Consider the following 12,782-nt stretch of genomic DNA (forward strand, 5'->3'; position numbering starts at 1 on the left):
TGATGCCATGGTAACAGGGAGAAATATAGACTTTGCACGTCTGTATTTTAATGAACTCTTAGTGCTTACTGAAAAACCTTTAAGAGATCACAATGTGCCATTCATAAGATTTATGAGTCTAATGTTTGAACAAGCAATGACACCAATTCTGTACAATGGTTTGCAAACTTTTAATGTCTATGAGTACAGGTATTTACCTGAATGCAGTGTCAAAATGTTTCATAGGCACATTGTTGATGGTCAAGAAGTCCCTCTTACAGCTGCTATGATGCATTGGGTCAATTTGGGCCGTGCAGACCAACCTGCAGATCCTGAGCAATCAGAATCTGAAGGGGCATCTTCTTCAGGATCTGAGCAATCAGAATCTGAAGAAGGTCACAACAATGGTCAACAACATTCAACAGAATCTGAACATTCAGTTTCTACCCCCCCAATTACTCCACCCCATATTGTCAATCAAACAGAGCAGGCTGAAGATATGGTTGAAGAAACACCACTTCAATCTAACCCATCTTCACCCACTGCTACTGAGCAAATATCTTCATCAAACAACCTTATGAACTCACCAGTTCATACAGAGAATACCACCATACTTGAACCCTTAGATGATTCAGCACCTGTGAATTCACCATTACAATTCACTAGGCAAGATGGTGCTAGTACTGTTTCTTCACCTCTGCTAGAGGTTGTTGCAAGCAGTGCTTTGACCTTAACCAAACCTGATAGGTTAGTTAACTTGGATACCCACATTACAGTTACTGATGCAACCCCCTCAGTTAACTTACAAACAGAGGTCCCAATCCTGGACTCATCAAACCAAATTCAACAACCTACTGAAATGGCCAAACCTACTTCTACCTCAGACTTAAGTCTGTCACTACCTTTCCAGAGCATGTCATCCTTACACACTCTTGCACAGGCTGCCAATGCCACACTCATGTCACAGGGTGTGGTACAGGCCTCAACACCTTCTTTATCCAAGGATTGCTTTTCTTCACAACAGGAAAGTCATGAGGATATACCAACCATACCCACATCTATTGACACTGCAGGTCAGACTGGGGCACCAGTTGAATTGGTTGGCTTGAATAAGGCTTTGACTAATTTGACTAAGAAGTTTGATGACAAACTATCTGTTGTGCAGTCTGATCTTTCTAAAAACTTTAATAATAATTTTGTTTCAAAATCAGAGTTGATGGAGGTGAGGAGGTTGGTTGGGGAGTTGCAGGGTGGTGCTGGTAATTCAAATTCTGTGGTGATGTTTAATGACAGGTTGGATGTATTGGAAAAGAAAGTTGATGGGGTAGAAAGTTGTTTTACAGGGTTTGCTTCTGATTTGGTTACTTTAAAAAATCAACAAGCTGAAATCTGGGAAATCATATCTTCTCTTCAGGTGGATGATGTCAAAAAGGGGGAGAAAAGAAAGAGAGTTGATGATGCAGAGGTTGCTGGTGATAAGAATAAGAGAGCTGCTGTTGAGGGGGAGAATCAAATTGAGGGGGAGCACATTGTTGTTGATGAGGTTGTGGTTTCAGAAAATGTGGTTGAAAATGTTACTGTTGGTGATGAAATTGTTGCTGGTGGTGTTAAGGATAAGGGTAAAAATGTTGCAGCTGTTGGTGAGATGATTGCAGAATCTGCTGGTGATATTTCTGAAAATCCTGCGGTCTTGAATGATCTGAGAGCTAAGTTGAATAAAAGGTTTAGATTTAGAAGGTATGAAGGAGAAGTGTTGAAGGTTGAAATTGATAGGACTGAGTATGATGGAGTGTGTTTGTTTCTGACTTTATCTCATGCTTCTGATAAAAGATTAAGGGTGAAGTTGAATCAAATATTGAGGTTAGGATTTTGTGAATGGAGAGGAATTGCATTTGGTTTGAGAGGTTGTGAAGGTGACAGGGTGATTTTAAGTGAGGTGTTTAAGAGGATTTTTATGTTTGTGCATCTGGTGTTTGAAGAAGGGTTTATTAGTTTGAAGGATTATGAAGTTTTCTGTGAAGCCTTTAATTTGAGAAAGAAAGAAAGAAGGGTCAAGAGGATAGTTGATACATATGCTGTTCCTGAACATATGGAGTTTATAGATGATTTTTATGTTGAGTATTTGGATGCATTGCTGGTTAAAACTTCTAATGGAAGGAGAATGTTGATTAGAGTGGATCAGTTTGAGGATGCTAATATTGAGCTGCTATTAAGTTTGATGACAAGGTGTGAATCTCTGCAGACCTTACCTTTTCGAAGAAAGTTGTTGATGCACTTGTACAGCAAGATCAGTATGATGAAGAAGATCTCACACATGAAGCATAAGTGCAAGCTGATTGAAAGAGAGGTCAAGAAGTTGATGGGTTAGTAGCTTGAATTGTTTTGACATCATCAGATAGGGGGAGATTGTTGGGAAAGTTAATCTGATGAGTCAAAGTATTTTGCAGATTTTAGAGTCTGATGATGTTAGAGTCTGAGGAGCAGATGATGTTAGAGTCTGAAGTTTTCAAAAGTCAACTGCCGAATGATTTCTTGTTGATAAAGCCATTTGAAGATTCTGGAAGATCTCTTTTATATTTAGAAGATATATGATGATGCGTTTTTGTGTTTATCTTCCAGAATTAATCTCCTTAAGTTTAGCTTTGATCCTTGTATATCTTTTCCTATTTTGTAGAGTAGTTTGTTAAGAAACCAAATCTGGAAGATTTGGTTCTTCTTGTATAAATACACGTTTATGTTTGCAGTTTTTAAATATATATATCAAAAACACGATTGTGCTTAATATATTATTGGTTTTCTTCTAATTCGTGTTCTCTTAATTTTCTGCACTTTAATTCCTATTGTTTGTGTGAAATTAAGAGTCTGGTGTTCATAGTTGAATTACTGTGAACTAATAGAATGTGGTACCGGTTTTGAATTTTTGATGTAGGCAATGAAGATTTCTACTAATCAAGGCAAAAACAAAAGTATGTGTAGGTTTCTCAAGTTTCGAGGAACCACACTTTTGGGTCTGAGCCCATGTTCACACACCAGTTGATAAAAATGTGGTCGGGTCGAGTCCTATCTCCCATCATATTTAGCAAAGTAAGTAGCAATCTCTCGCTTTCACCAACCATTTGCCTTTGTTCTTTTTCACTTTTTGATAAATGTTTGCCACTTGAAATTTTATCTCATATTATATTCTTGATTGCAACTTAAACACTGTTGATGTTTATGCTTGATATTTGTCTAGTTTACCACAATCAAATAGAACAACATGATACCGTAGCTCCAAAGTTACCTATTTACTACGTATGACCCTAAATATTGTATGGTCTTATATAGTAGCTTTTAGGACCCTATTTTACTAGGTCCCAGAAAAAAAGTCCTAAAAACCCACTTTTGTTGTAGTGTTACTTCACTATGGAATATACAGAACTCAAAAATAAGAAATAGGTAACTCGTATTGTCATCTCTATTAGTCTACTACATGAGATCATATAAATAGAATTTCAACTGCTTAAAATATAAAAAGGTTAAGAATACATCAAGATAAGAATACGTATAGCTATCTTCACATTAAGATTGCATATCGTATGCTGTCGCTAACCATAATATGATGATTGACCTCTGATATTCGCGTAAATTCACCAGACACCCAAACACCGTCAGCAGTTTGATGCGTGTGTGATGTGAAGCATGATAGGATTGAAAGTGGCACTCGTAAAATGCTGTAAATAATAGAAAAACCGTTATAACCATGTCTCGTACGGTGAGCGATAGCTGGAAGCTCAACTCCATTTTCTTCACCAAACATGTTCTCATCGGCCACTTTAGTACTTTTCGTCACATTCCTTATGTTTTGCCGCATTACCTCCAATACCTGCCTCATCACAACCGCTTTATTACTTTTTTTTTTTTACGGGTTTTGAGATTGTGAGTTTGAAGGGAATGAGATATGTGATAAAAGTTAGGACATGAGTCCTTTTTATTGGGGCTAATGAATATGCTAATTAGAATAATGGGGTGGTGAGTGATGGTGCTTGTCACAAAGTACTTTTTGAGGGCACTTATTTTGTTATATATATTTAATTTATTGTATGTATTTAACAAACAAAAACCTAAAGCACACTTGCACTAAAAAAGATCCTTGGATAATTTAGGAGGAATTATGTTAAGTATAAAATGTTCTTACCAAAATCTTGAATCTTAGTTATCATGTGGCCGTTGATGTTTCTGTTTTCTTTTTTTATACAATTTGCTTTATGGATTTACCTTCAGATATGCTCACCATTATAATAAGAATTGTATATACATATTTATTTATTCTGAAGAAACAAATATGTGGTTAATTTTTTGATTGGAAGAATCAATACTTATAACTTACAAACATAATTGAGGATGCTATCTACTAAGACATAACAGAACAAAAGTGTTTGTATGCCAGTGGGTGTATTTGAAAATTGGTGGTCGGCATTAATTATGTCCTACTTGGTTAATTAGAACTAAAAATTATTACAACTAATTTTTGTAACATTTTAACGTTAACTATGATTGCCTAATCCAAATTGAGAAGTATTTTTGTTATTTGGATGTACATACATAGAATGCTTCTAAGTTAAAACTTATAAGTAGATTAATTTAAATACTTAGTTTGAAAGATAATTAGCAGTTTCTAAAATTAGAAATTATAGTGTTAGTCGCCTTTATGGTCTAAAAACGTCAACCTATTCCGGCCATTGAAATCCAATAAAGATCGCATGTTAGAAAAAAATGACTTTGATAGATGAAATAAATACCATTAAAACAAGTTTTATCCATTTAATTATTCAATTCAAATATTGCAAGTTTAGTCATGAATGGCTCCAAATCAACATTAGTTCTTGCAACATTCATGTTCATGGTGGTGTCCCAGGCTCATGTTTTCGACATCACAAAGTTTGGCGTAAAACCCGGTGGCGAAATTAGTAAGGTAAAAACACGAATTCATGCTAGACTTTTAATATTTTTAATTCCTTGTTTGGTGTCATATACTCATATTATTCGGGTTTTAGGCTTTATGTGATGCATGGAGAGCCGCATGTAACGCACCAAAACCTAGCAAACTCATTATTCCGAAAGGCCAATTTTGCTTGAACTCGATCGAGTTTAAGGGACCTTGCAAAGCCCCGGTTGAGGTTAGAATCGATGCAATAATCATAGGTCCTAAAGATCCGAAAGTTATTCCGAAAGGAAAACAATGGATTACATTCAGTTACGTCAATGGCATGACTGTATCAGGTAAAAGATCGTCGCTTAAGCTTTAATCAATTTACACATTTAGAAGAAAAAAATATATTAATGTGCATGATTAATGTTATTGTTTTAGGTTGTGGTACGTTAGATGGTCTAGGAGGAGCCATGGCGTGGCCATCGAACAATCCAAAGAAAAACGCTCACCATAAAAAACCGTGTGGCCTTCAGTATGTATGTGTATTTATAAACATACATTGAGACAGAATCAAATAAGAACCTTAATATGATCTTAACATTACAAATCCGAAAGAACTGCATAACGATACGAACAAATTGCACATTTTATTTGGTTATATACGTGTTTTGTACATTCTGTTTCTTACCAAAAATTGTATTTTAGTTTGCGATTCTTACGCCCTGTTATACTTAAGAAATTAAGGTTCTTATTTGATCCTGATTATGCATTTAAATGAACTTAGTTAGGAATAAGTTCCTAAACTAATGACGATTATTTTGAATTACTTCAGAATCTTAGCTTTAACTTCATCCAAAATTCGTTGATTACGGGAATAACTACAAAGGACAGTAAGAACTTTCACGCGAATGTGATGTCATGTACGAATGTAACATTCGACAACATCCACATTATCGCACCCCATGACAGTCCAAACACGGATGGGATCCATCTCGGATGGTCAAAACACATCACAATCAAGAACTCTGTAATTAAAACGGGTGACGATTGTATCTCAATTGGTGATGGATGTGAGAACTTGCGCATTGAAGGAGTGAAATGTGGGCCGGGCCATGGTATTAGCGTTGGAAGTTTGGGTAGAAACCCGGGAGAGAAACCGGTTAGGGGAGTTTTCGTCAAGAATTGCGTTTTCTCGTGCACACAAAACGGTGTTCGGATTAAAACATGGCCAGATTCGCTTCCTGGCGAGGTTGCTGATATGCATTTTGAAGATCTTAAAATGGATAAAGTTGAAAACCCTATTATTATCGAGCAAGATTATTGCCCACATGGCGCATGCTCCAAAAGTGTAAGTAAATACTGAATGCATTCAAAGCTTTTAAGCAATTTTTAAGCAAGTTAATTTTGTTCACCACACCAAGTAGGCATTGCCCGAACGGTAGCCGGCGAGTCTGGGTTCCAAGAGATTAGTAGTTCGATCCCTGACATTGACCGAATCGCTAGATTTATCCTCTGGCGGGGTTTTCCCAATGTAGTTTCCACCTAACGCGCGTGTGGCAAATGATTGCGAAGGTGGTTAATTCCATTCTAGGTAACGGCGATATTGCTGTTAAAAAAAAAAAAATTATATTTTGTACACCACAAAATGTTAACCTTACACTAATCATGCTTTAAGATATTTTACATTACAATAATGTAATGTATAATTTGTGGTGTATGATTATTTTTGACGGTGAGTCAATTTTTAAGCAATTGCCAATCAATGGGTGCACAAAATGCCCAAAGCCCCAACCCTATGCCACTCAGAGAAGCCTAACTTGGTCCAAAGTCCATGGGCCTGAATTACAACCCAAGTCTGGTTGGGATAAACCCAGAGCCCGAATAAGCCCGAAAAGCCTGAAAATTCTTGGCTTTTAAGTTTTTATCTAAAAAATATATACATATACATATATCTTGTAAAGGTGATAAATTGTATCTTTGTACATAGGAGGACTCAATATCTTATTATCTAACTTTTTGTTTATATGTTCTCATGATTGTTGTACATAAAAATATACCTATGGCATTTATTTATTCTTAATTGAATTTGTCCATATCTTGCGAGGTCGTGCAGAAACCATCGTTAGTTAAAGTTCACAAAGTGTTCATAAAGAACATCAAGGGAACTGCGACAACGCCAACAGTAGTGAAACTTAGATGTAGCAAAGCAAATAATGGTTGCGAGAATGTGAGAATATCCGACATTCATTTGACATATCATGGTCCCCATGGGCCCGCTCGTCAAGAATGCTGCAACGTCAGACCAATTTATGCTGGTAAAATGGTGCCTCCTGGCTGTCCAATAAAATGATCAATTAATCAATGTATTAATGTGTACATCCGTGTCGTAAGTTAACTCAGATCGAATGCTCTCCAGTTTTGTAATTGTGCATGCTACTTCGATTCACTGAGATTGTTTGTTTATCATTTTAAGTAGTGATCGTTTGATGATTCTGGGTTGGATCAATTGTTATTTTGGATGATCATTTTAGTTACTGTAAGTTGTAATTATGCACTGTATATTTTAGTGGCATTCAATTAGCAAAATTTTATTGTTGGAAACAAATTTGTAACCGCCTTTTCTTAACACGCCTTTAATGCGGCGTGTCGAGGAAGAAAAATGCTTGACGTGTTCAGTTTGGCACGGAAAAAAATAGGCGTGCATCCCCTTTTCTTAATTTTTTTAATATTATTTTATTATATATTTACTGCTTTTCATCCCTTTTTTCATTTGTTAATTTATAATCGTATTTTAACACATCATCCAACACACATCTTCACTACTCTCCATTTTACTAACATGTCACCGTCAACCACCTCATCTCCCAATATGCCTAATTTGCCAATCACCATTAATAAGCGTTAGATAATATCATGATAGTATATTATTCCATTTTCTCCTTCTAATTTATTGATTTTGATATTGTCAAACACATTTCGATCATGGTTATATGTAAAAGTCCGGTATATAGTGTTAAAGAATCAATCAAGTAATGAGCTATTCTTGTTCGAGCGACTAAACAATTTTTTTTGAATAAATGATTTTACCCGATAAATATTATTTATAAAAATAATAAGATATACAAATAAGAACAACGACCACAAACACATTTTGCGGCCTCACAAACAACCAAAACACCTAGCTCGAACCTATACATCACAAACAGGACTAGCAAAACCAGTTGAATCAACGGCACATCTATATAAGGACATGAAACAATAAGGTCTTTCAATTACAGCCAACCCGATTTCATGCCAAACGGGACTGTTATCTTAAAAGCATTCTTTTCCGCCATAAACGTAGCAGTTGCATCTTCATCGAGTTCTAGGTCGCTCGACTCATCCACTAAATTTACCGCAAGATTAATAAGAGCTCCAAACGAGTTATTAACCTTCACTTATTTATCCTTACTCGTTCCATCTTTCAAACATCTTTTATTCTCATCATTAGTCACCTTCAGACGATACACAACATTTTTTTTTTGGTTTACCAACACCAATTTAACCCACCTTTGATCCCCTTGTTATGAATCACAGCTGCAACACCTTTTTTTTTTTCTTTAAAACTTCCTGAAAATCATCCGCATCTTTCTTTGAGTTCTTCTCCGGCTCATCATCTTCTACGGCCTCTACACACACCTTTGGGCATTGAAGATCATTATGCTCAAACACCTTGCAACATGAACATCGGGGAGGATTCCATTCATAATCAACAGTAACAACATTCATGGACCTACCAACACCATCAATATTAGGAGTAGCCACGTGTAGCATATCATTCAACTCATTCTCTACTGCTAGTTCGATCATAGAATGGGAAAAGTTAGGTCGTCCCCACGACTCAATACACATGGTACTTATATAAGAGTCTAACATCATCGGCTTTCCCAATCTCAAGACAATCACGCTCAATCCATCAGTAGTAAATCCAGTCAGAGGGATATCATACAACTAGAAATAATGCCATATCTGATATTGCTCAAATTAGACATACCTTTAGTCGCAATATCAAGTTCTATCGTTGTTTATTTCGTGTGTAAACATAGTATTTTCGTTTGTATTCCATTTTATTGTAAAATAGTTAGAATCATTGTGTAATTGAAGAAATATGAAAGATTTTGGATGATACTACTCGGAGATCGAAAACAAGTCAAAAAGTCGATGAATAGTAGAGTGCGCCAAGGAGTGCGCCACGGGTGTGCGCTCAGCTCACTCGTCCAAATTTTGATCAGAGACTTCTGGGAGTTGTAGAAATAGTGCGCGCTCCTACAGTGCGCTCGGCGCACTCCTGAGCGCACTCCAGCCTGTAAAGCAGATTGAACGCGTAAAGTCGAGCTGTAAAGTGTTTTCGGGGTTGGTGAACAGTGCGCTCAACGCAACCCAAATAGTGCTATCATACCCCCAAATAGGGCCGGGAAAATATGACTTCACAATATCACAACACAAGTATGTATAAACGAGAACGACTCTATATGAGACGTTTTTAATATAACCAATGTATTTAAGCAGCGGAAAGTATTAAGTCATTACAAATGACTCCTTAAAATTTAAATGTAATCTAAAATGTTCTAATGCAATAATATGAATGTTGATATGCGGACTCCAAAAGCAGCAAAGTCCAAATAGCAAATAATCTTTAGCAATCTTCACCTGAGACAAAACATGCTTAAAGTGTCAACCAAAAATGGTTGAGTGAGCAACATAGGTTTATCAATAATAACCAAGTTTTTAGAGCACAATATTTAATTATAAGGTTTAATCAGTTCGGTAGTAGTGCTGGTGTATATGATATCGATACTAACCATAAGTTACCCTAAGCACATCACATTCGTGTCGTGTATCATTATTATGTATCCATTGACCAACGGTCATCCGGATAGAGACGTCACTCTCCATAGCGCTATTCACAATAACTAAGTTTGCCTTTATACGTAGCAACTAACAATATCATGGTAGGGATTTAGCATGAATCAAAGCATGTTAGCACAGTTTGAACTAATCAAAATAAAGTTTTCGAGCACTTGTGTCTAAGCGTAAAACAGTTTGAAAGCAAGCATGTGTCTCACCCCAAAAGTTCAAAATAAGTATATAAAGAAAGTTAAAAAGTGGGGCTATGAAGTTCACCTTGGTGGCACAGAAGAGTTATTCCACAAAATAATGAACTGAACGGAAGAACGTGATCGAGATCTCAACCTAGAGATAGAACGTATGATCAGATATTGCCTAACAGACAACGTATGTACTAATATAGTAACTATAGTAATAGTGTTTGGTTTTCTAAAAGAATTTCCATTTTTGGAAGGTTACTATTTATGGAAAACTTCCACTTATAGTAACTTTCCAATTATAGAAAGTTCGGGTTATAATCTTTAGCAAGACGTTGTACAACTTTACTCAAACTTCGTTGCTATCAAATAAGTCAGGAATGACCAGATGTAACCGAGGACCCAGGACTCTTGACCAGAATCTAAGTCATGGCATTCGAGATCCACAAGCTATCCCCATAAATGGCAACCTAGACATCATTCACTTACGACCGTGAGTAGCGGTGAAGTTCGCATAAGTCATACCTTATCTTGATTAACCTTCTTTAGATTATACTATATGTTATTATATAAGTTATATTATATTCATTAATGTAATACAATTTAATTATTTTATATTATACTATAAGTTTTTAAATTAGTATAATATTATACTTTTACAATATTATAGTATAATAATAACTTAAGTATTTAATTACTTGTATTACATATCATACACTAATAGTTATATTATATTAAGTATATATAAGTTTAGGTTTATTAAGTTATTATTGTCTAATATATCATAACAATGTTTATTATTAATTATATACCTTTGATATATTAATTATTTATTATATATAATACTTATACATACATCTTTTATACATGTATATATTACACAAAATTCACGATTAACCAAATAATTATTAAATAATTAAAATATAAATTTTACAGACCTTATATAATTAGTATAACTTTATAAAAAATTTTAAAAATTATTTATCCTTATCCTATATTTATTTAGTATATATCTTGTATTTATTTTTGGTAAGTATGTAATAAGAGTTTAGATATGACATAAATACTAATTCAACCTATATATTAATTTTTATATTTTTTTACAGGTTTCTATATATTTCATAAACTCAGGAAAATTATATATATATTTTATTTTCTGTTTTAAATATTTATTACGAATTTTGCATTGTTTAACCATATAATTCGAATATAATTAATAATAATACACCAAAACTTCCAAAATTTATTTTTATACATACCTTAACTGTTCTAAGTATTTTTAATGCAAAACCTACTGTTCTTATATTTTTATACGAATTATTACTATATTTTACATATATGTATATTGTTTTCAATACTAAATATGTAATAATTATTTAGAACAGTAAATAAATTAAGTTTTTGATTCCAAAACTCTTTATACATTAAAAAGAAGTTACAAAAATTTTTGTTTCACTTTTTGAATTCGTTTGCTATTTTTTATTAATTTTAGCTTATATAAACCTTAGCCGATATATATAGTTAAAATAAATATGTAATACATCATAAAAATAATATTTTCGACTTATATCATCTTTATAACATTAATAGAACCTGTGAAAATTGTTTTTAAGAATTCTAATAGTTTATAGCTATTTTATTAAATTTTTGTACATATATGCATATATCGAAAGAAAAAAATAAAAGAAAAAGAGAGAAAAAGTACCTCAAATATTTTCAAGGCTTGGGCGAGTTTCCATAAATTTTTATAAAAAAAAATGTGGGTTTTTAATGTGTATTTTTAGGGGAAAATTTTCATGGAGAAAAAGGTATTAGAATTCTATTTAAATTTAGCATTATCTTAATTAATTAATTAAATCCGAATTTAATATATTTAATTTAAATATTTTGGTTATAATAAAATAAAAATAAAATCTTATCTAATATTTTAAAAGTTTCTAGATTTTATTTAAATTTGTTATTATCTCTTTTATTTATTTATCCAATTAGTAATAAATATATAAATATTATATCATTTAATTCAATAATTATATTAATTAATCATTTAATTAGTTTATAGTTTTACATTATAGTTTTATATTTTATAATTGTGCCACAATTATTTATTACACGTTAATATCAATTATAGTATATTACGATTAATATAGACTTTAATTATATCGTATTAATTAAGCTCAAAAACAACACTAGACATTAATACACATAAAGATGCAAAGAAACCCTAGGTGTAACGACCCGACTTTTTTGACTTGCTTTTGTGCCTTGTATTTTAGCGAAACTGCGTATTTGTGCGTACTGTGTTACTTTATTACTCCAAAACCTTGGCACACGTGTTTTATATGCATATTTACCCTAAAACGTGCCTTGGTGTATGTAGAATGCTTAACTTGTCCATTGGATACTTTATAACCGTTAGTGTTACTTGCCGTTACGAATAAACCGCGGACTGCGCGCACGTTTGACTTTTGTCGGAACCGGAACTTTTGGACTGCGAAATATTAATTATTATTTTATAATAATAATTACTTGAGCTTTTGGATGCTTAATTTTATTTATTTAATTGCTAAAGCCCAATAGTTAGTCTTGTTGGACTTTCTACTTTGTTGGGCTCAAGCCCACCCTACTCTAGCTAGTGACCTAATTAATTAGCCCAAGTATTATCACTAGTGACCCATAATAATAAATAAATAAATAAAGAAATTAATTAGTGAGTCATACTAGCATAATGAATAAGGTTTATCTAATTGTCACATGAGATTCTAGCATAAGGACACACTTTAGACAACCATGATCCATAAAGCAAGTTTTGT

At 33.7% G+C, this 12,782-nt stretch overlaps 2 protein-coding genes across 2 annotated transcripts; one reads left to right on the forward strand and one right to left on the reverse strand.

Moving 5' to 3' along the window:
• Positions 1–3,532: 3,532 nt before the first annotated feature.
• LOC139894220 (uncharacterized) lies at positions 3,533–3,850 on the reverse strand. The gene has a single exon (XM_071877434.1). The coding sequence runs from the start codon at positions 3,848–3,850 to the stop codon at positions 3,533–3,535; it is 318 nt and encodes a 105-aa protein (XP_071733535.1).
• A 963-nt stretch (positions 3,851–4,813) lies between these two features.
• Positions 4,814–7,238, forward strand: LOC139887979 (exopolygalacturonase-like). Its single transcript, XM_071871020.1, has 5 exons — positions 4,814–4,930; positions 5,013–5,238; positions 5,327–5,424; positions 5,712–6,236; positions 7,002–7,238. The coding sequence occupies exons 1-5, from the start codon at positions 4,814–4,816 to the stop codon at positions 7,236–7,238; spliced, it is 1,203 nt and encodes a 400-aa protein (XP_071727121.1).
• The last annotated feature ends 5,544 nt before the right edge of the window (positions 7,239–12,782 follow it).

This window comes from Rutidosis leptorrhynchoides, chromosome 2 (genome assembly GCF_046630445.1).
Source record: "Rutidosis leptorrhynchoides isolate AG116_Rl617_1_P2 chromosome 2, CSIRO_AGI_Rlap_v1, whole genome shotgun sequence".
NCBI classification, from domain to species: Eukaryota; Viridiplantae; Streptophyta; class Magnoliopsida; order Asterales; family Asteraceae; genus Rutidosis; species Rutidosis leptorrhynchoides.

What these genes read in the sequence shown, in the direction of transcription:
- LOC139887979 (XM_071871020.1), top strand. Translation starts at nt 4,814, where the DNA reads ATGAATGGCTCCAAATCAACATTAGTTCTTGCAACATTCATGTTCATG. An exon ending in CAATGGCATGACTGTATCAG is followed by an intron (nt 5,239 to 5,326) that starts GTAAAAGATCGT and finishes TTATTGTTTTAG; the next exon opens with GTTGTGGTACGTTAGATGGT. An exon ending in AACCGTGTGGCCTTCAGTAT is followed by an intron (nt 5,425 to 5,711) that starts GTATGTGTATTT and finishes GATTATTTTGAA; the next exon opens with TTACTTCAGAATCTTAGCTT.
- LOC139894220 (XM_071877434.1), bottom strand. Translation starts at nt 3,850, where the DNA reads ATGAGGCAGGTATTGGAGGTAATGCGGCAAAACATAAGGAATGTGACG.